General features: G+C 45.7%; 1 protein-coding gene across 2 annotated transcripts in view; it reads left to right on the forward strand.

Moving 5' to 3' along the window:
- Positions 1 to 1,516: 1,516 nt before the first annotated feature.
- LOC118378572 (IQ motif and SEC7 domain-containing protein 2-like) overlaps positions 1,517 to 24,143 on the forward strand; it is an 83,106-nt gene continuing 60,479 nt past the window's right edge. For both annotated transcript variants that reach the window (XM_052484439.1, XM_052484440.1), the window contains exon 1: positions 1,517 to 1,886. In XM_052484439.1, coding sequence (XP_052340399.1) covers positions 1,819 to 1,886 — 68 coding nt within the window. In that variant the 5' untranslated portion in view covers positions 1,517 to 1,818. The remainder of the gene's footprint in view (positions 1,887 to 24,143) is intronic.

Consider the following 24,143-nt stretch of genomic DNA (forward strand, 5'->3'; position numbering starts at 1 on the left):
CTGGAGAGGGGTGAAGACAAGCACAAAGACAGGTGAAACAGATCGGGGTGGGACATAAACAGAGAGTACACAGCAGCAGAATACCTGACCACTGTGACTGACCCTAACTTAAGGAAATCTTTGACTATGTACAGGCTCAGTGAGCATAGCCTTGCTATTGAGAAAGGCCGTAGTAGGCAGACATGGCTCTCAAGAGAAGACAGGCTATGTGCTCACTGCCCACAAAATGAGGTGGAAACTGAGCTGCACTTCCTGACCTCCTGCCAAATGTATGACCAAATTAGAGACACATATTTCCCTCAGATTACACAGACCCACAAAGGATTTGATAACAAACCCAATTTGGATAAACTCCCATATCTACTGGGTGAAATACCACAGTGTGCCATCACAGCAGTAAGATGTGTGACCTGTTGCCACAAGAAAAGGGCAACCAGTAAAGAACAAACACCATTGTAAATACAACCCATATTTATGCTTATTTATTTTAACTATTTGCACATAATATGACATTTGAAATGTCTTTATTCTTTTGGAACGTTTGTGAGTGTAATGTTTATTGGTCATTTTTATTGTTTATTTCACTTTTGTTAACTATCTTTTGTTAACTATCTACTTCACTTGCTTTGGCAATGTTTACATATGTTTCCCATGCCAAATAAAGCCCTTAAATTGATTGAATTGAGAGAGGGGGGAGAAAGATTGTGAGAGACAAAGAAAGGGAGAGAGATATAGTGTGAGAGACTGCTGCTTATAATGAATTATAGAGTGTTGTCTTCAAGGCAATACATCTCTGTGTGTGTGTGTGTGTGTGCGTGCGTGCGTGCCCGCGTGTGTGTGTCAGAAAGAGAGAGAGACAGAGAGAGAGAGAGAGAGAGAGAGAGAGAGAGAGAGAGAGAGAGAGAGAGAGAGAGAGAGAGAGAGAGAGAGAGAGAGAGAGAGAGAGAGAGAGAGAGAGAGAGAGAGAGACAGAGAGAGAGAGAGAGAGAGGGAGAGAGGTGATGCATGGGAAAAACAAGCTGCTAGTTTCTAGTCTCGGCTCTTGTCACTGTACATTGTCACACACCACAGAGCCTGGGCATGGATGATGACCCTCTGCTGTGGTCACAAGGCCTTTCAGTTCAGGTTCATGTTTCACTGCAACTCTGCAAAGTGTCTTTGAGATGAAGGGACAGGTCAACTAGGCCTAATGCTATATGTTACATACAGTATGGCAGTGTGGGCCCCAGAAAATAAAATTGCGTATTGGCCTGCAATAACTAAACAGATGCTACGTTAAACTTCGTTTCAATTGAATTAATCATATAATGATATTTGTGCGTGGACTATAATATGTGTCTGTGTCTTTCATCTGAGGATGTATTCCAATTGAAAAAATAAAATAAAACATTTGGGAGAGCATAGAGAGATTAAAATAGCCCCCCTTGATGAGAGTGTTGACTGGAGCCTGAAATCAGACTAGCAGCAGTTGTGTTGTTGCCGTGACTGCTGTGTCACGCTGCTCTGCTCAGGCAGACAGAAACCCTGCGCGCCCAGAGATAGCGATAGAAAATGCCGCGTTAGAGATTCAAAGAAATGAGAGGGAGGAAGAGAGGACGATGGGGAATTAGAGGTTTGAGGGAATAGGACTGTCGATGTTTCTCTTCTCTCTTCTGAGTTAACGACGTTCTCTACCTGAAATAACAGAAGTATGCTATCAGAGGCGAATCATTGGCGTGCGTCTCTCTACGAGCGGCTGTCCGTGTTCGAGCCAAATTAACTACAAAACGGAATAACGGTTTTTATGCACCCGGACGAGACGTGAGTTAGTTACCAACAATGTGGTGCATCAATTGCGCCTCGGACAAGACCCCTGCCATTCTTCATAATAACAAGCTGATATACTGGTAAGGACGCTTTTTGAGTTGTATTATAGAACGCTGTTTAGTCAAAGATTATGCGTCAATATCCGCGAGAAATAAACAAATGATTACATTCCATGACATTGAACATATTTTATTTTCCAAAAACACATATGGGTGTGATAAATAAAAATAATATAGCATAACATAAAGGACAATATTGAATTTGTCTTTGGTGACAACCAGTTGGTCAATATGGTGTGGTGGACTGCGATACAAAAGGGATTTGTTTTGATCTCCTGTTGGATGAGCTGGCTCGAATTTCGACCCCTTTCTACAGTAGGCTGTAGCAGAGCAGACCGGACTATAGTTTGTGACTGGATTATGTTCTCTCTCTCTCTCTCTCTCTCTCTCTCTCTCTCTCTCTCTCTCTCTCTCTCTCTCTCTCTCTCTCTCTCTCTCTCTCTCTCGTTGGCAGTTGGGGAGGGGTAATGAGGCATCCAACTACGTACATTTAAACATTAAGAATTGTTTTCTGCGTTGTAATCTTTTCATTTTTTTTTACAAACTGACAGCTTTCACCCAGTAATGTTATTGTACAGTGTCCGGTGGTGTGTAGGTACAGTAATGTGCTGGACCAAAAACACATTACATGATGTACGTGTTACAATGTCCCTGACATATGGAGATTAATAAAGATATTGTTTATAAAAAATAAAAATAAATCACAAGTCATATTTTATAATCATATAGTAAAATAATGAATCTATTAGAGACAGTGTGTGAGTGTATGTGAGCCAAATGAGAGGGTGAACTCATGAAGAGATTCCAGCAGGCACACAGATGGAGCCCTAGGAGTGCTGGAGCACCTGACCCTTTGCCCTCCTATGAGGTGATCAGATGATATATCTAACTAGTTGATTCATCTAGCCTACATTAGAGATGATCAACTGATATAACTGTCACGCCTTGGTCTTAGTATTTTGTGTTTTCTTTATTTATTTGGTCAGGCCAGGGTGTGACATGGGTTATTGTGGTGTGTTTTTTGTCTCGTTTTTTGGGGGGTGTCTACGTAGTCTACGGCTGCCTGAGGCGGTTCTCAATCAGAGTCAGGTGATTATCGTTGTCTCTGATTGGGAGCCATATTTAGGCAGCCATATTCTGTGAGTGTTTCGTGGGTGATTGTTCCTGTCTCTGTGTTTGTTGTCACAAGATAGGCTGTATAGGTTTTCGCGTTTCGTTTGTTGTTTTGTATATCGGCTGATATAACTAACTAGTTGATTAATCTGGTCTACATTAGAGATGATTGGTTGATATAACTAACTAGTTGATTAATCTGGTCTACATTAGAGAGCCTCCATTAGCTCCATGTTTCATTATGTTTCATTTTGTCCTGAAAAACTCCCCAGTCCTTAACGATTACAAGCATACCCATAACATGATGCAGCCACCACTATGCTTAAAATATTGAGGGTGGTACTCGGTAAAGTGTTGTATTGGATTTGTCCCAAACGTAACACTTCCTTTTCATGTCAAAAAGTGAATTGCTTTTCCACATTTTTGGGGCGAAATACTCTGTACAGGCATCCTTCTTTTCATTTAGGTTAGTATTGTGGAGTTTCTACATGTTGTTGATCCATCCTCAGTTTTATCCAATCACAGCCATTAAAATCTGTAACTGTTTTAAGGCCACTATTGACGTCATGGTGAAATCCCTGAGCGGTTTCCTTCCTCTCCGGCAACTGAGTTAACTTCTTGGATATAGGGGGCGCTCTTTTAATTTATGGATAAAAAAACGTTCCCATTTTAAACAAGATATTTTGTTTAAAAAGATGCTCGACTATGCACATAATTGACAGCTTTGGAAAGAAAACACTCTGACGTTTCCAAAACTGCAAAGATATTATCTGTGAGTGCCACAGAACTGATGCCACAGGCGAAACCAAGATGAAACTTCAAACAGGAAATTAGCAAAAATTTTGAGGCAATGTTTTCCATTGTCTCCTTATATGGCTGTGAATGTGCCCTGAACGAGCCTACATGTTCTGCCGTTTCCCCAAGGTGTCTGCAGCATTGTGACGTGTTTGTAGGCATATCATTGGAAGATTGGCCATAAGAGACTACATTTACCAGGTGTCCGCCCGGTGTCCTTTGTCGAAATTGGTGCGTAATCTTCAGCTGCACGCATTCTGCCATGTGTTTCAGAGGAGAGAGGAGACTTCCACGAACGATATATCATCGAAGAGATATGTGAAAAACACCTTGAGGATTGATTCTAAACAACGTTTACCATGTTTCAGTCGATATTATGGAGTTAATTTGGAAAAAAGTTTGGCGTTTTGATGACTGAATTTGTTTTTTTTTTGGTAGCCAAACATGACGAACAAAACGGAGTGATTTCTCCTACACAAAGAATCTTTCAGGAAAAACGGAACATTTGCTATCTAACTGAGAGTCTCCTCTTTCCTTGTTTTTGTGAAAATGTTGCCCGCTGAATGCTAACGCTAAATGCTACGCTAGCTATCAACACTGTTACACAAATGCTTGTTTTGCTATGGTTGAAAAGCACATTTTGAAAATCTGAGATGACAGTGTTGTTAACAAAAGGCTAAGCTTGAGAGCTAGCATATTTACTTCATTTAATTTGCGATTTTCATGAATAGTTAACGTTGCGTTATGGTAATGAGCTTGAGGCTGTATTCACGATCCCGGATCCGGGATGGCTAGAATCAAGAGGTTAAGAAGGACTCCTTACTAACTCAGTTGCCGGAGTAGAATGAAACCTTCCGCAGGACACCCGTATCTTTGTAGTGACTGGGTGTGTTGATACACCCTCAAAAGTGTCATTAATAACTGCACCAATAACTGCTCAATTCAATGTCTGCCCTTCTTTGAGGGGCATTGGAAAACCTCCCTGGTCTTTTGTAGTTGAATCTGTGTTTATAATTCACTGCTCGACTGAGAGACCTTACAGATAATTGTATGTGTGGCGGTACAGAGATGAGGTAGTCATTCAAACATCATGTTAAACACTATTATTGCACACAGAGTGAGTCCATATGTGACACACAGCATGAGTCCATATGTGACAGGTTAAAGGTTAAAGGTTAAAGGAAATATTCATGCGCCCCTGAAAACAGGGGAGAAATACATACACCTTTTTGTGATGTTTAGTCATGAACTTATTCGATAAAGGGATTGAATACTTGTTGATATTTCAGCTTTTCATTTTGAATTTATTGGTACAAACATTTGACATATGTAGTAATTACACTTTGACATTATGGGGTATTGTGTGTAGACCAGTCACCCCACAAAATCTAAATTAAATCCATTTTAAAATTCAGGCTGCTACACAACAAAATGTGGAAAAGGCAAAGGGGGTGTGAATACTTTCTGAAGGCAGCAGTCTCTACAGTGCAGGTGTCACGCACTGGTCGAAGTATTTTGTGTTTTTCTTTATGTATTTGGTCAGGCCAGGGTGTGACATGGGTTTTTGTATGTGGTGTGTAGCTTAGTGGGATTGTAGCTTAGTGGGGTGTTCTAGGAAAGTCTATGGCTGTCTGAAGTGGTTCTCAATCAGAGGCAGGTGTTTATCGTTGTCTCTGATTGGGAACCATATTTAGGCAGCCATATTCTTTGGTTGTATTGTGGGTGATTGTCCTGAGTGTCTTGATGTCCTTGTGCTGTTTTAGTTGACACAAGTATAGGCTGTTTTCGTTTTTCGTTTTGTTTATTGTTTTGGAGTGTTTGTTTATTCGTGTTTACGTTGTTTAAATAAACATGGATCGCAATCGACACACTGCAGTTTGGTTCGACTCTCCTTCACCACATGAAAACCGTGACAGCAGGGTAGACTACCGGCTGGTAGCAGGCTAGTAACGGTGACTAAGTTCAGGGCAGGGTACAGGGCCGGAGGACGGCATGTGGTGACTGTAACAGTCTAATGAACTTCTTAGGGATCAAATCCCGTTAAGGGGATCGATTTGACAAGATCTGGTGAATTGGAAGAGTGTCAAATTCAAATTAAATTATTAGAAATATTAAACTTTTATACAATCACAAGTGCAATACACCAAAATAAAGCTTTTACTTCTTGTTAACCTCTCTAGGGTACGTGGAACGGTAATGTCCCACCTGTCAACAGCCAGTGAAACTGCAGGGCGCCAAATTCAAAACAACAGAAATCCCATAATTAAAATTCCTCAAACATACATGTATTTGTAAATCCAGCCACACTGTCCGATTTCAAAAAGGCTTTACGACGAAAGCAAACCAAACGATTATGTTGGGTCAGAGTCACAGAAAAACACAGCCATTTTTCCAGCCAAAGAGAGGAAATATAGATGTATTAATCACTAACCTTTGATGATCTTTATCAAGATGACACTCATAGGACTTCATGTTATGTTTTGTTTGGTAAAGTTCATATTTATATCCAAAAATCTGAGTTTAGAAGACAAATCAAGCCAGACAGATATCCTCCATGTTGGAGTCAACAGAAGTCAGAAATAGCATTATAAATATTCACTTACCTTTGATGATCTTCATCAGAATGCACTCCCAGGAATCCCAGTTCCACAATAAATGTTTGTTTTGTTCGATAATGTCCATAATTTATGTCCAAATTCCTCCTTGTTGTTAGTTCAGCGTTCAGCCCAGAAATCCAACTTCATGACGCACGAGCAGACGAAAAGTCCAAAAGTTCCGTTACAGTCCGTAGAAACATGTCAAACAATCTATAGAATCTATCTTTAGGTTGTTTTTAACATAAATCTTCTATAATGTTCCAACCGGAGAATTCCTTTGTCTGTAGAAAAGCAATGGAATGCAAGCTAACTTTCATGTGACCGCGCATGGTCAGCTCGTGGCTCCTGGCAGACCTCTGACTCATTCCCCTCTCATTCGCCTCCACCTCACAGTAGAAGCCTCAAACAAGGTTCTAAAGACTGTTGACATCTAGTGGCTAGATCTAGTGCCTTAGCAAGTGCAACATGACCAATATCCCACTGTATCATCAATAGGGAATGAGTTGAAAAACGACCATCCTCAGATTTCCGACTTCCTGGTTGGATTCTTTCACAGGTTTTTGCCTGCTATACTCACAGACATCATTCAAACAGTTGTAGAAACTTCAGAATGTTTTCTATTTTCTAAATCTATTGTATGCACATTCTATGTTTTTATGGCTGAGTAGCAAGTAGTTTAATTTGGGCACGCTTTTCATCCAAAATTCCCAATGCTGCCCCCTACCCTAGAGAAGTTAATCCAGCCACCGTGTCAGATTTGAAAAAGGCTTTACAGCGAAAGCAAACCATGCTATTATTTGAGGACAGGACCCCATCAAACAAACACAGACAATCATATTTCATCCCGCCAGGCGCGACACACAAAATAACAATATAATTCATGCCTTACCTTTGACGAGCTCCTTCTGTTGGCACTCCAATATGTCCCATTAACATCACAAATGGTCCTTTTGTTTGATTAATTCCATCGTTATAGCTCCAAAATGTCAATTTATTTTGCACATTTGATCCAGAAAAGCACTGGTTCCAACTCGTGCAACATGACTACAAAATATCTAATGAAATCTGTAATCTTTATCCAAACAACTTTCCTAATCCAACTTTAGATATTTTTAAATGTAAATAATCAATCAAATTTAAGACGGGATAAACTGTGTTCAATGCTGGATAAAAACAATGTGGAGCGAGCTTTCAGGTCGTTCGCCCTAACCACAACACTGCAGTAGACTCGAACCTCGTTCTGAACAGCCCTACTTCTTCATTTCTCAAGGGAAAAACATCAACCAATTTCTACAGACTGTTGACATCTAGTGGAAGCAATTGGAACTGCAAGCAAGTGCCTTAGAAATCTTGATCCACATAGAAAACTCAATGAAAAGAGAATGACCTCAAACATTTTTTTCCCTGGATGGTTTGTCCTCGGGGATTCGCCTGCCAAATACGTTCTGTTATTCTCACATTATTCAAACTGTTTTAGAAACTTCAGATAGTTTTCTATCCAAATATACTAATAATATGCATATCCTAGCTTCTGGGCCTGAGTAACAGGCAGTTTACTTTGGGCACGCTTTTCATCCGGACGTGAAAATACCACCCCCTAGCCTAAAGAGGTTAAAATAGAAGCTGTTTTTCATGTCTCTCAGTCCACCAATCATGGCCCTGAATCTGATCAAACACCTCTGGAGAGACCTGAAAATAGCTGAGCAGCAACACTCCACACCCAACCTGACATAACTTGAAAGGTTGAAATGCAGAGAAGAATCTGAGAATTTTCTAAAATAAAATAAAATCAAGTTTTATTCGTCACGTTTCGTAAACAACAGGTGTAGAAAAACAGTGAAATGCTTAGTTACAGGTCGTTCCCAACAAGGAAGAGAGAAAGAAAATAGAGAAATAATAGAAAAGCAAAACACGTCATAATACAAGTAATAATAAATACACTATGAGTAACAACAACATGGTACCTGTTGGTACCTGTACACAGAGTACCAGTACTGAGTCAATGATAACATGGTACTATACACAGAGTACCAGTACTGAGTCAATGATAACATGGTACTATACACAGAGTACCAGTACTGAGTCAATGATAACATGGTACTATACACAGAGTACCAGTACTGAGTCAATGATAACATGGTACTATACACGGAGTACCAGTACTGAATCAATGCTAACATGGCTGTATACACAGAGTACCAGTACTGAGTCAATGATAACATGGCTGTATACACAGAGTACCAGTACTGAGTCAATGATAACATGACTGTATACACGGAGTACCAGTACTGAATCAATGCTAACATGGTACTATACACATAGTACCTGTACTGAATCAATGATAACATGGCTGTATACACATAGTACCTGTACTGAATCAATGCTAACATGTCTGTATACACATAGTAACAGTACTGAGTCAATGATAACATGGCTGTATACACAGAGTACCAGTACTGAATCAATGCTAACATGGTACTATACACATAGTACCAGTACTGAATCAATGCTAACATGGCTGTATACACAGAGTACCAGTACTGAGTCAATGATAACATGGCTGTATACACAGAGTACCAGTACTGAGTCAATGATAACATGACTGTATACACGGAGTACCAGTACTGAATCAATGCTAACATGGCTGTATACACAGAGTACCAGTACTGAGTCAATGATAACATGGCTGGCAGTGATCATTATGCATTATAGGCTTTCGAGGGTGACCTTGAATTAATGATCTCTGCTGGTGTGGGTTGCTGCAAGGCTTTCAATACAGAGCCTCAGCCGACCCTGTCTGTCTGCCTCATTACCTGCCTCCCTTCCGCCCTCCTTCCCACCCTGCCTCCCTCCCTACTTCCCTGTCTGTCTGCCTCATTACCTGCCTCCCTACCGCCCTCCCTCCCACCCTGCCTCCCTCCCTACTTCCCTGTCTGTCTGCCTCATTACCTGCCTCCCTTCCGCCCTCCTTCCCACCCTGCCTCCCTCCCTACTTCCCTGTCTGTCTGCCTCATTACCTGCCTCCCTTCCGCCCTCCCTCCCACCCTGCCTCCCTCCCTACTTGCCTGTCTGTCTGCCTCATTACCTGCCTCCCTACCGCCCTCCCTCCCACCCTGCCTCCCTCCCTACTTCCCTGTCATTCTCTCTCTCCTTCCCTGCCTGCCTACCTTGTTGCCTACCTCTCTACCTCTCTGATTCTTTGCCTGTCTACCTCCCTACCTGCCGGCATATCCCCCCCCACCCGCCTTTCTCCCTTGACTGCCTCCCTCCCTCCCCGTGCCCCCCCGCCTCCCTCCCTGCCTGCCCCCACCACCCCGCCTCCCTCCCTGCCTGCCTTCTTGCCTCACTCCCTACCTCTCCCCCCTTCCTGCCTCCCTCCTGCCCCCCCCTCTCTGTTTCTTTAAAAGAAATGCCGGTGCCTGTACTGTCGTTTCTCATCTGCTCCAGATCACAATGATCCAATTCAGAACTGCTTGACTAAGCATCCAGTCAAATAACATTTAGCAGTTTTAAAGACATGTTTCTGTGTGCAATTCTATACATTTTGCCATGTCTAATGTGTATTCATGTGAGTGACAAAAAAATCAAACATTATCAATGGGCTAAAAAAATGTTTTTTATATAAAAAGGTAGCAGGGCTGGTTGATCTGGACATTTCTGACAAGTTATAAACATCTCTCTAAGGTCTGTAATGACGGACATGACAAGAGGAACTGATGATGCAATAGCCGATTTAGTAATGTCACCTTGTACATTCTACTATAACAACTTTAAAGAATAAGTTGAAAGCTGGACTGAGATCCTTGACTTTTTCCATATTTTGTTACGTTACAGCCTTATTCTAAAATGGATTAAATAAAACAATCAACTCAAATCAAATCAAATGTATTTATATAGCCCTTCGTACATCAGCTGATATCTCAAAGTGCTGTACAGAAACCCAGCCTAAAACCCCAAACAGCAAGCAATGCAGGTGTAGAAGCACGGTGGCTAGGAAAAACTCCCTAGAAAGGCCAAAACCAAGGAAGAAACCTAGAGAGGAACCAGGCTATGTGGGGTAGCCAGTCCTCTTCTGGCTGTGCCGGGTGGAGATTTTAACAGAACATGGCCAAGATGTTCAAATGTTCATAAATGACCAGCATGGTCGAATAATAATAAGGCAGAACAGTTGAAATTGGAGCAGCAGCATGGCCAGGTGGACTGGGGACAGCAAGGAGTCATCATGTCAGGTAGTCCTGGGGCATGGTCCTAGGGCTCAGGTCCTCCGAGAGAGAGAAAGAAAGAGAGAAGGAGAGAATTAGAGAACGCACACTTAGATTCACACAGGACACCGAATAGGACTGGAGAAGTACTCCAGATATAACAAACTGACCCTAGCCCTCCGACACAAACTACTGCAGCATAAATACTGGAGGCTGAGACAGGAGGGGTCAGGAGACACTGTGGCCCCATCCGAGGACACCCCCGGACAGGGCCAAACAGGAAGGATAATTTCCTCAGACAATTTCCTCAGACACCCCATAATGACATCACAATACCCCCTAAAGACAAAGTGAAAACATTTTTTTCGTAACATTTTTGCATATGTATTAAAAATTAAAAACAGAAATACCTTATTTACATAAGTATTCAGACCCTTTGCTGTGAGACTCGAAATTGAGCTCAGGTGCATCCTGTTTTCGTTGATCATCCTCGAGATATTTATACAACTTGATTGGAGTCCACCTGTGGTAAATTAAATTGATTGGACATGATGAAAGCACACACCTGTCTATATAAGGTCCCACAGTTGACAATGCACGTCAGAGCAAAAACCAAGCAATGAGGTCGAAGGAATTGTCCGTATAGCTCCGAGATAGGATTGTGTCAAGGCACAGATCTTGGGAAGGGTACCAAAACATTTCTGCAGAATTGAAGGTCCCCAAGAACACAGTGGCCTCCATCATTCTTTGGAACTACCAAGTCTCTTCGAAGAGCTGGCTGTCCGACCAAACTGAGCAATCAGGGGAGAAGGGCCTTGGTCAGGCAGGTGACCAAGAACCCATCACTCTGACAGAGCTCTAGAATTCCTCTGTGGAGATGGGAGAACCTTCCAGAAGTACAACTATCTCTATAGTTATGGTCTTTATGGTAGAGTCGCCACACAGAAGCCACTCCTCAGTAAAAGGCACATGACGACCCCTCTTGGAGTTTGCCAAAAGGCACCTAAAGACTCTCAGAACATGAGAAACAAGATTCTCTGGTCTGATGAAACCAAGATTGAACTCTTTATCCTGAATGCCAAGCGTCACATCTGGAGGAAACCAGGCACCATCCCTACGGTGAAGCATGGTGGTGGCAGCATCATACTGTGGGGAAGGTTTTTCCACAGCAGGGACTGGTAGACTAGTCAGGATCGAGGCACAGATGAACGGAGCAAAGTACAGAGTTCCATGATGAAAACCTGCTCCAGAGTGCTCAGAAAATAAGACTGGGCCGAAGGTTCACCTTCCAACAGGACAACAATCCTAAGCTCACAGCCAAGACAACGCATGAGTGGCTTCGGGACAAGTCTCTGAATGTCCTTGAGTGGCCCAGCCAGAGCCCAGACTTGAACCCGATCAAACACCTCTGGAGACCTGAAAATAGCTGAGCAGCAACACTCCACATCCAACCTGACATAACTTGAAAGGATCTGCAGAGAAGAATGGGAGAAACTCCCCAAATACAGGTGTGCCAAGCTTGTAGCGTCATGCCCAAGAAGCCTCTAGGCTGTGATCACTTCCAAAGGTGCTTCCACAAAGTACTGAGTAAAGGGTCTGAATACTTAAATAAATGTAATATTTCCTTTTTTAAATTTGTATAAATTAGCAACAAAAAAAAAACAGTTATTGCTTTGTCATTATGGGGTATTTTGTGTAGATTTTTTAAAAAAGGAAGAAAAGTTTGGTTTAGACCAAACCAATGGCTTTTCGTTTGCCCGCCGACCAATTACAAAACTTAAACAATAAAATGTTTCACAATAGTCTCTGCCTTTTCGTTATTATATTAGGAAGCTCGTTAAAGATGAAAGATAGACAAAATGTAGCTCACTGGTCCGCATTCGAGATAAACTATCATCGTAGTTTAGTTTCTAAGGCTAGCAGATTTATCTTTTAATATCTATTATTATTGAGACATTACCTTTTATCTCAATTATGTGCTCGCAAATATATTTTTAGCGCATCTCAGGAATAGAGTCCCATACCAAATGTTTACCCCCCCCCCCATTGATTATGTGCAGCTCAAGTAGATTATAGTGAATAAATGCATGATACAGTAGAGCACAGCAGCAGGTGGCTTTCAGGTAGGACACATTCATGTCGTCACACAGCTTTTCAAGAGTTTTCAAGAGCATTTTTGTCAGTGATACGCTGTGCCTGTTTTGTACACTCTTTGATTGCTTGTGTTGGATAATTTGGATTTGACCCACTATGACTTACTGTGTATAAACGCCATTCGTTTAAACGTTTCAAACCCTTGAGACGTTTCGCAGCCCATCTTACCTTCTTTACAATCTATCCATCGGTTATGCCTCCTGTTTGTTCCTTATTAACATACTGTTTGTCCATAATATCAGTGGATGGTAGCAGGCCTTTGGGAGCCGTGGTGGTGGCACCAGCTGCTGGGAGAGGAGCTGTCCTGTCATCTGAGGGAGCCGAGATAACTGAGGTGGTGTCTATGTCAGCTGAGGTGGTGGGATTGTCTATGTCAGCTGAGGTGGTGGGATTGGGAGCTGAGGTGGTGGGATTGGGAGCTGAGGTGGTGGGATTGGGAGCTGAGGTGGTGGGATAGGGAGCTGAGGTGGTGAGATTGGGAGCTGAGGTGGTGGGATTGGGAGCTGAGGTGGTGGGATTGGGAGCTGAGGTGGTGGGATTGGGAGCTGAGGTGGTGGGATTGGGAGCTGAGGTGGTGGGATTGGGAGCTGAGGTGGTGGGATTGGGAGCTGAGGTGGTGGGATTGGGAGCTGAGGTGGTGGGATTGGGAGCTGAGGTGGTGGGATTGGGAGCTGAGGTGGTGGGATTGGGAGCTGAGGTGGTGGGATTGAGAGCTGAGGTGGTGGTATTGGGAGCTGAGGTGGTGGAATTGGGAGCTGAGGTGGTGGGATTGGGAGCTGAGGTGGTGGAATTGGGAGCTGAGGTGGTGGGATTGGGAGCTGAGGTGGTGGGATTGGGAGCTGAGGTGGTGGGATTGAGAGCTGAGGTGGGATTGGGAGCTGAGGTGGTGGGATTGACAGCTGAGGTGGTGGGATTGGGAGCTGAGGTGGTGGGATTGGGAGCTGAGGTGGTGGGATTGGGAGCTGAGGTGGTGGGATTGACAGCTGAGGTGGTGGGATTGGGAGCTGAGGTGGTGGGATTGAGAGCTGAGGTGGGATTGGGAGCTGAGGTGGTGGGATTGACAGCTGAGGTGGTGGGATTGGGAGCTGAGGTGGTGGGATTGAGAGCTGAGGTGGGATTGGGAGCTGAGGTGGTGGGATTGACAGCTGAGGTGGTGGGATTGGGAGCTGAGGTGGTGGAATTGGGAGCTGAGGTGGTGGGATTGGGAGCTGAGGTGGTGGGATTGGGAGCTGAGGTGGTGGTATTGGGAGCTGAGGTGGTGGGATTGGGAGCTGAGGTGGTGGGATTGGGAGCTGAGGTGGTGGGATTGGGAGCTGAGGTGGTGGGATTGGGAGCTGAGGTGGTGGGATTGGGAGCTGAGGTGGTGGGATTGGGAGCTGAGGTGGTGGGATTGGGAGCTGAGGTGGTGGGATTGGGAGCTGAGGTGGTGGTATTGGGAGCTGAGGTGGTGGGATTGAGAGCTGAGGTGGGATTGGGAGCTGAGGTGGTGGGATTGAGAGCTGAGGTGGGATTGGGAGCTGAGGTGGTGGGATTGGGAGCTGAGGTGGTGGGATAGGGAGCTGAGGTGGTGGGATTGGGAGCTGAGGTGGTGGGATTGGGAGCTGAGGTGGTGGGATTGGGAGCTGAGGTGGTGGAATTGGGAGCTGAGGTGGTGGGATTGGGAGCTGAGGTGGTGGGATTGGGAGCTGAGGTGGTGGGATTGGGAGCTGAGGTGGTGGGATTAACAGCTGAGGTGGTGGGATTGGGAGCTGAGGTGGTGGGATTGGGAGCTGAGGTGGTGGGATTGGGAGCTGAGGTGGTGGGATTGGGAGCTGAGGTGGTGGGATTGGGAGCTGAGGTGGTGGGATTGGGAGCTGAGGTGGTGGGATTAACAGCTGAGGTGGTGGGATTGAGAGCTGAGGTGGTGGGATTGGGAGCTGAGGTGGTGGGATTGGGAGCTGAGGTGGTGGGATTGGGAGCTGAGGTGGTGGTATTGGGAGCTGAGGTGGTGGGATTGACAGCTGAGGTGGTGGTATTGGGAGCTGAGGTGGTGGGATTGGGAGCTGAGGTGGTGGGATTGGGAGCTGAGGTGGTGGGATTGGGAGCTGAGGTGGTGGTATTGGGAGCTGAGGTGGTGGGATTGGGAGCTGAGGTGGTGGGATTGGGAGCTGAGGTGGTGGGATTGGGAGCTGAGGTGGTGGGATTGAGAGCTGAGGTGGGATTGGGAGCTGAGGTGGTGGGATTGGGAGCTGAGGTGGTGGGATTGGGAGCTGAGGTGGGATTGGGAGCTGAGGTGGTGGGATTGGGAGCTGAGGTGGTGGAATTGGGAGCTGAGGTGGTGGGATTGAGAGCTGAGGTGGGATTGGGAGCTGAGGTGGTGGGATTGAGAGCTGAGGTGGTGGGATTGGGAGCTGAGGTGGGATTGGGAGCTGAGGTGGTGGGATTGGGAGCTGAGGTGGTGGAATTGGGAGCTGAGGTGGTGGGATTGGGAGCTGAGGTGGTGGGATTGAGAGCTGAGGTGGGATTGGGAGCTGAGGTGGTGGGATTGGGAGCTGAGGTGGTGGGATTGGGAGCTGAGGTGGTGGGATTGGGAGCTGAGGTGGTGGGATTGGGAGCTGAGATGGTGGTATTGGGAGCTGAGGTGGTGGGATTGGGAGCTGAGGTGGTGGGATTGGGAGCTGAGGTGGTGGGATTGGGAGCTGAGGTGGTGGGATTGGGAGCTGAGGTGGTGGGATTGGGAGCTGAGGTGGTGGGATTGGGAGCTGAGGTGGTGGGATTGGGAGCTGAGGTGGTGGGATTGGGAGCTGAGGTGGTGGGATTGGGAGCTGAGGTGGTGGGATTGGGAGCTGAGGTGGTGGGATTGGGAGCTGAGGTGGTGGGATTGGGAGCTGAGGTGGTGGGATTGGGAGCTGAGGTGGTGGGATTGGGAGCTGAGGTGGTGGGATTGGGAGCTGAGGTGGTGGGATTGGGAGCTGAGGTGGTGGTATTGGGAGCTGAGGTGGTGGGATTGTCTATGTCAACTGAGGTGGTGGGATTGGGAGCTGAGGTGGTGAGATTGGGAGCTGAGGTGGTGGGATTGGGAGCTGAGGTGGTGGGATTGGGAGCTGAGGTGGTGGGATTGGGAGCTGAGGTGGTGGGATTGGGAGCTGAGGTGGTGGGATTGGGAGCTGAGGTGGTGGAATTGGGAGCTGAGGTGGTGGGATTGGGAGCTGAGGTGGTGGGATTGGGAGCTGAGGTGGTGGGATTGGGAGCTGAGGTGGTGGGATTGGGAGCTGAGGTGGTGGGATTGGGAGCTGAGGTGGTGGGATTGGGAGCTGAGGTGGTGGGATTGGGAGCTGAGGTGGTGGGACTGGGAGCTGAGGTGGTGGGATTGTCTATGTCAGCTGTGCCTCTGCTAAATGTGCTGCAAAGGGTGGTAATGAAGACGCAAATCTAAGGATTGTTTTTCAATGTTTTGATTGGCCAAAATGGTCAAGCCTCATTTTCTTCCCCACAAGAGAGAATAACAGGTAATAAACCATCATCTACCTCTAGTCTGATAGAAACCTCCATCTACCTCCAGTCTGATAGAAACCTCCATCTACCTCCAGTCTGATAGAAACCTCCATGTACCTCCAGTCTGATAGCAACCTCCATCTACCTCCAGTCTGATAGAAACCTCCATCTACCTCCAGTCTGATAGAAACCTCCATGTACCTCTAGTCTGATATACAGAAACCACCTGCATCTATCTACCTCTCGTCTAATATACATATTTGTTTGGTTTGTCATTCTGTAGTTTTTCATGGAATTGTTGTGGTATTAAATAAAATGAATACATTTTCCAGAAATAGATTTACCAGCTCAGTGTATTCTCAATGTGATGCTGTTGTTGTGTTTGTGAGCAGCATGGCCACAGTGAGTCCAAAATGTTCCCAAAGAAAATTGGGACAAATATCCGGTTAGGATTCCTGTCCGTGTTATGCCTCTCTCTCTCTCTCTCTCTCTCTCTCTCTCTCTCTCTCTCTCTCTCTCTCTCTCTCTCTCTCTCTCTCTCTCTCTCTCTCTCTCTCTCTCTCTCTCTCTCTCTCTCTCTCTCTCTCTCTCTCTCTCTCTCTCTCTCCTTCTGTTCTCTCTCTCTCTCTCTCTCTCTCTCTCTCTCCCTCTCTCTCTCTCTCTCTCTCTCTCTCTCTCTCTCTCCCCTCTCCTCTCTCTCTCTCTCTCTCTCTCTCTCTCTCTCTCTCTCTCTCTCTCTCTCTCTCTCTCTCTCTCCCCCTCTCTCTCTCCCCTCTCTCTCCCCTTCTCTCTCCCCCTCTCTCTCTCTCTTCTCCCCTCTCTCTCTCTCTCTCTCTCTCTCTCCTCTCTCTCTCTCTCTCTCTCTCTCTCTCTCTCTCTCTCTCTCTCTCTCTCTCTCTCTCTCTCCCCCTCTCTCTCCCCTTCTCTCTCCCCCTCTCTCTCTCTCTCCCCTTCCTCTCTCCCTCTCTCTCTCTCTCTCTCTCTCATCTCTCTCTCCAGCCCTGGCCTCTTCCTCTCTCACCACCCCTGTACTCAGATGTTAACCTCCCCTTCTTCTCTCTCTCTGTCTCTCTCTCTCCCCCCTCTCTCTCTCTTCTAGATTCTGCTCTCTTCTCCTCTAGATTCTTTCTCTCTCTCTCTCCTCTCTTTAAAGCCCCTGCTCTGCTCTGTTCTCTCTGTTCTCTGTCTCTCTCTCTGTTCTCTCTCTCTCTCTGTTCTGTTCTCCCCCCTCTCTCTCTCTCTCTCTGCTGCTACATCCTCCTGTTCTGCCACCTGTCCTCATCACCACCACCCTCTTGTACTCAGATGTTAACCAGTGTTTTCTCTGGACTATTTTTAGATTAGCATAATATTATCCACTAGATTATTTCCCCAAATCCATACCCCCCCCTATTTTTAGATTAGCATAATATTATCCACTAGATTATTTCCCCAAATCCATACCTCCCCCCAATTATTAAAGCCAAAGTTCTGCTCTGTTCTGTTCTGTTCTGTTCTGTTCTGTTCTGTTCTGTTCTGTTCTGCTCTGTTCTGTTCTGTTCTGCTCTGTTCTGTTCTGCTCTGTTGTTCTGCTCTGTTCTGTTCTGTTCTGTTCTGTTCTGTTCTGTTCTGCTCTGCTCTGTTCTGCTCTGTTCTGTTCTGCTCTGTTCTGTTCTGTTCTGCTCTGTTCTGCTCTGTTCTGTTCTGCTCTGTTCTGTTCTGTTCTCTGCTCTGTTCTGTTCTGCTCTGCTCTGTTCTGTTCTGTTCTGTTCTGTTCTGCTCTGTTCTGCTCTTTTCTGCTCTGTTCTGTTCTGCTCTGTTCTGTTCTGCTCTGCTCTGTTCTGCTCTGCTCTGTTCTGCTCTGTTCTGTTCTGTTCTGCTCTGTTCTGTTCTGCTCTGTTCTGTTCTGCTCTGCTCTGCTCTGTTCTGCTCTGCTCTGTTCTGCTCTGTTCTGTTCTGTTCTGCTCTGTTCTGTTCTGCTCTGTTCTGTTCTGCTCTGTTCTGTTCTGCTCTTCTGTTCTGTTCTGCTCTGTTCTGCTCTGTTCTGCTCTGCTCTGTTCTGTTCTGCTCTGTTCTGTTCTGTTCTGCTCTGTTCTGTTCTGTTCTGCTCTGTTCTGTTCTGTTCTGCTCTGTTCTGTTCTGCTCTGTTCTGTTCTGCTCTGTTCTGTTCTGCTCTGTTCTGCTCTGTTCTGTTCTGCTCTGTTCTGTTCTGTGTCTCTTCTGTTCTGTGTCTGTTCTGTGTCTGTTCTGTTCTGTTCTGCTCTGTTCTGTTCTGCTCTGTTCTGTTCTGTTCTGCTCCGCTCTGTTCTGCTCTGTTCTGTGTCTGTTCTGTTCTGTGTCTGTTCTGTTCTGTTCTGCTCTGTTCTGTTCTGTTCTGCTCTGTTCTCTGTTCTGTTCTGCTCTGTTCTGTTCTGTTCTGTTCTGTTCTGTTCTGCTCTGTTCTGTTCTGCTCTGTTCTGTTCTGCTCTGTTCTGTTCTGTTCTGCTCTGCTCTGTTCTGCTCTGTTCTGCTCTGTTCTGTTCTGTTCTGCTCTTTTCTGTTCTGCTCTGTTCTGTTCTGCTCTGTTCTGTTCTGCTCTGTTCTGTTCTGTTCTGCTCTGTTCTGCTCTGTTCTGTGTCTGTTCTGTTCTGTGTCTGTTCTGTTCTGTTCTCTGAGCAGAGAGAATCCACCCAATGGACACAGCACGCTAATTAAATTCAATTTGCATTTTTATTTGTTTTCATTTCAGTTCATTACTTTTGTTTCGTTTTATTACCCACCAGGACATTATCTTTATTGTTTTGGGCTGTTGTAGTTTTTAACTTTATTATTCACAGTTTTAATGCCCAGAACTGTAATAAACAAATAAACAAATAGACTAATTGTGTTGTTTTATGATGGTAGTTCAAATTAATTCAATGGTTTGCTCTTATAGTGTTTATTATGAATTTCACTGTGACAGTGAAGAATGGGCTGCTTCCCAATGGCAGCCTATTCCTACCTATAGGCCATGGTCAAACGTAATGCACTATATAGGAAATAGGATGCAATCTGGTTAGTTCTACAGGGAGATGTAGCCGCCATCTGAAGATGGGTTTAACAACAGTTAGAAGTAGGGACGTGTGTGAATGATCCGTGTGCCTTAAACTGGGGAGTTGAATGGTCCTCATACCTTAACTGGGGAGTTGAATGATCCTCATACCTTAACTGGGGAGTTGAATGGTCCTCATACCTTAACTGGGGAGTTGAATGATCCTCATACCTTAACTGGGGAGTTGAATGGTCCTCATACCTTAACTGGGGAGTTGAATGGTCCTCATACCTTAACTGGGGAGTTGAATGATCCTCATACCTTAACTGGGGAGTTGAATGATCCTCATACCTTAACTGGGGAGTTGAATGGTCCTCATACCTTAACTGGGGAGTTCAATGGTCCTCATACCTTAACTGGGGAGTTGAATGATCCTCATACCTTAACTGGGGAGTTGAATGATCCTCATACCTTAACTGGGGAGTTGAATGATCCTCATACCTTAACTGGGGAGTTGAATTCTCCTCATACCTTAACTGGGGAGTTGAATGGTCCTCATACCTTAACTGGGGAGTTGAATGGTCCTCATACCTTAACTGGGGAGTTGAATGATCCTCATACCTTAACTTTGTTCCCGTAACCAATGTGAAACGAAAAACATACTTTACCAAAACTTCCAAGGAACCAAATGTGCTAGCTGGTTAGTATTTGAACGTAGGTCTGTTTAGTTCACAGGGCCTTATAGGGGGCCCACTGTCACCTGTATGGTTGTGTTAGTGAATCAAATGTTGCAGAAAGTGGAATTAGAACCTTGCAGGGTCTAGAGCAGGCAGTAGTAGAATATGGAATTAGAACTTAGCAGGGTCTAGAGCAGGCAGTAGTAGAATATGGAATTAGAACTTAGCAGGGTCTAGAGCAGGCAGTAGCAGAATGTGGAATTAGATCAAATCAAATCAAATCAAATGTATTTATATAGCCCTTCGTACATCAGATGATATCTCAAAGTGCTGTACAGAAACCCAGCCTAAAACCCCAAACAGCAAGCAATGCAGGTGTAGAAGCACGGTGGCTAGGAAAAACTCCCTAGAAAGGCCAAAACCTAGGAAGAAACCTAGAGAGGAACCAGGCTATGTGAGGTGGCCAGTCCTCTTCTGGCTGTGCCGGGTGGAGATTATAACAGAACATGGCCAAGATGTTCAAATGTTCATAAATGACCAGCATGGTCGAATAATAATAAGGTAGAACAGTTGAAACTGGAGCAGCAGCACAGTCAGGTGGAATGGGGACAGCAAGGAGTCATTATGTCAGGTAGTCCTGGGGCACGGTCCTAGGGCTCAGGTCCTCCGAGAGAGAGAAAGAAAGAGAGAATTAGAGAGAGCATTAGAGCAAATTAGAACTTGTCAGGTTCTAGAGCAGGAGGCAGTAGCAGAATGTGGAATTAGAACTTGGCAGGTTCTAGAGCAGGCAGCGGTAGAATGTGGAATCAGAATTTGGCAGGTTCTCGAGCAGGCAGCGGTAGAACGTGGAATCAGAACTTGGCAGGTTCTCGAGCAGGCAGCGGTAGAACGTGGAATCAGAACTTGGCAGGTTCTCGAGCCGGTACTAGTAGAGTGTGGAATGATTACTTGGCATGCAGCAGTTCAAACCTGTCACATGTGGCAAAACCATCAGGTAGACCTTACCGTGAAATGCTTTCTTACAAGCCCTTCTGCAGCAATGCAGTTCAAGAGTTGGTCCTCACACACAGAGCCCTAAGGTTAGTTAGACTGATCACTGTGACGTTTCTCACGCCGCCCACCCTGTCCGTTCTTAGCTGTTGGAACTGCAGAGCAGACTGACAGCCAACCCAACTGATTCGACTCTGATACAAACCAACCCAAGGATGTCTGACTAGAGAGATGGAGAGGGGGAGGGAAGGAGAAGATGGAACAAAGAAGAGAATAAGGAGTGAGTAACCTGCTTATTAAAGCTACATTCAGCTACCGATAACCTGGTGTGGCCAGTTGGAACCACAGAGCAGACTGACAGCAAACTGGTGTCTTTATCTGCCACAACACGACTCAGAGACAGAGCCGTCTGAGCAGAGAGAAAGGAATGTTTTTCTAGCACAGACTGGAATAAGTTCCGCAATTCATCCAACGCCATTGAGGAGTATACCACCTCAGTCATCGGGTTTCCTCAATAAGTGCGTCGACGACTTCGTCCCCACAGTGACCGTATGTACATATCACAACCAGAAGCTAAGGATTTCAGGCAACGTCATCGAGCTAAAGGCCAGAGCTGCCGCTTCCAAGGAGCAGGACAGTAAATCCGGACGCTTATAAGATATCCCGCTACACCATCAGACGAACCATCAAACAGGCAAAACATCAATACAGGATTAAGATTGAATCCTACTTCACCGGCTCTGACTCTCGTCGGATGTGGCAGGGCTTGAAAACTATTACGGACTACAAAATGAAACCCAGCCGTGAGCTGCCCAGTGACGCGAGACTACCAGACGAGCTAAATGCCTTTTATGCTTGTTTCGAGGCAAGCAACACTGAAGCATTTATTAGAGCACCAGCTGGTCCGGACCACTGTGTGATAACGCTCTCGGTAGCCGATGTGAGAAAGACCTTTAAACAGGTCAACATTCACAAAGCCGCGGAGCCAGACGGATTACCAGGATGTGTATACACAAAGTATGCGCGGACCAACTGGCAAGTGTCTTCACTAACTTTTTCAACGTCTCCCTGACTAAGTCTATAATACCTACATGTTTCAAGCAGACCACCAAAGTCCTTGTGTCCAAGAAAGGGAAGGAAACCTGTCACTCACATCGGTAGCCATGAACTGCTTTGAAAGGTTGGCCATTGCTCACATCAACAGCATCATCCCAGATACCCTAGACCCACTCCAATTTGCAGACCGCCCCCAACAGATCCATAGATGACGCAATCTCAATCGCACTCCACACTGCCCTTTCTCACCTGGACAAAAGTTACACCTACGTGAGAATACTATTCATTGACTACAGCGTTCAACACCATAGCGTCCTCAAAGCTCATCACTAAGTTAAGGACCCTGGGACTAAACACCTCCCTCTGCAACTGGATCCTGGACTTCCTGACGGGCCGCCCCCAGGTGGTAAGGGTAGGCAACAACACATCTGCCACGATGATCCTCAACACTGGGGCCCCTCAGGGGTGCGTGTTTAGGACCCTCCTGTATTCCCTGTTCACCCACAACTGCGTGGCCAAACATGACTTCAACACCATCATTAAGTTTGCTGACAGCACAACAGTGGTAGGCCTGATTACCAACAAAGATCAGACAGTCTATAGGGAGGAGGTCAGAGACTTGGCAGTATGGTGCCAGGATAACAACCTCTCCCTCAATATGCAAGGCAAAGGAGATGATCGTGGACTACAGGAAATAGTCGGCAGAACAGGCCCCCATTAACATCGATGGGGCTGTAGTTTAGCGGGGTCGAGAGTTTCAAATTCCTTGGTGTTCACATCACCAACAAACTGTCATGGTCCAATCACACCAATACTGTCATGAAGAGGGCATGACAACACCTTTTCCCCCCAGGAAAATGAAAAGATTTGTCATGTGTCCTCAGATCCTCTAAATGTTATACAACTGCACCATCGAGAGCATCCTGACCAGTTGCATCACCGCCTGGTATGGCAACTACAACTATGACCGTAAGGCGCTACAGAGGGCAGTGTATACGGCCCAGTACATCACTGGGGCCAAGCTTCCTGTCATCCAGGACCTATATACTAGGCGGTGGCAGAGGAAAGCACAAACAATTGTCGAAGACTCCAGTCACCCAAGTCATAGACTGTTCTATCTGATACTGCATGGCACGCTGTACCAGAACACCAAGTCTAGGTCCAAAAGGCTCCTTAACAGCTTCTACCCCCAAGCCATAAGACTGATGAACAATTAATCAAATGGCCATCTGGACTATTTACATTGACCCCCCCCCCCACACACCATTTGTTTTTACACTGCTGCTACTCGCTGTTTATTATCTAGCAATTTTACCAAAATAACTCTACTAACCAGTGCCCCCGTACTCTGACTCGGTACCGCTACCCATAGCATATAGCCTCGTTATTGTTATTTTACTGTGTTACTTTTTATTATGTTTTACTTTAGTTTTTTGGGTAAATACTTTCTTAACTCTTTCTTGAATTGCATTGTTGGTTAAAAGTAAGCATTTTACGGTAAGGTCTACTGGTCAGAAAATATATCTAAATGTGTTCATTAGGTTTCTACATTTGAAAACAAGGATGGTCCAACTTGGGCCATCATGGATTTACAGTCAAGCCTTCTAACTTCTCCTGTCTTGTTACCGTGCTCCTCACTGCCCATGAACCTCGTTACCGTGCTCCTCACTGCCCATGAACCTTGTTACCGTGCTCCTCACTGCCCATGAACCTTGTTACCGTGCTCCTCACTGCCCATGAACCTTGTTACCGTGCTCCTCACTGCCCATGAACCTTGTTACCGTGCTCCTCACTGCCCATGAACCCTGTTACCGCTCCTGCTGCCCTGAACCTTGTTACTGCGTGCTCCCTCACTGCCCATGAACCTTGTTGAACCCGTGCCCATCCTCACTGCTCCCATGAACCTTGTTACCGTGCTCCTCCTGCCCATGAACCTGTTACCGTGCTCCTCACTGCCCATGAACCTTGTTACCGTGCTCCTCACTGTGAACCTTGTTATGAACCTCGTTACCGTGCTCCTCACTGCCCTCCTCACTGCCCATGAACCTTGTACCGTGCTCCTCACTGCCCCGTGCTCCATTCACTGCCCATGAACCTTGTGCCCATACCGTGCTCTCCTCACTGCCCATGAATGAACCTGCCCATGAACCTCGTCACCGTGCTCCTCACTGCCCATGAACCTTGTTACCCATGTTTTGAATGCCACTGTCAAGAACTCCATTAAAATTCGG

The sequence above is a fragment of the Oncorhynchus keta genome, chromosome 28 (genome assembly GCF_023373465.1).
Source record: "Oncorhynchus keta strain PuntledgeMale-10-30-2019 chromosome 28, Oket_V2, whole genome shotgun sequence".
Classification (NCBI taxonomy): Eukaryota; Metazoa; Chordata; class Actinopteri; order Salmoniformes; family Salmonidae; genus Oncorhynchus; species Oncorhynchus keta.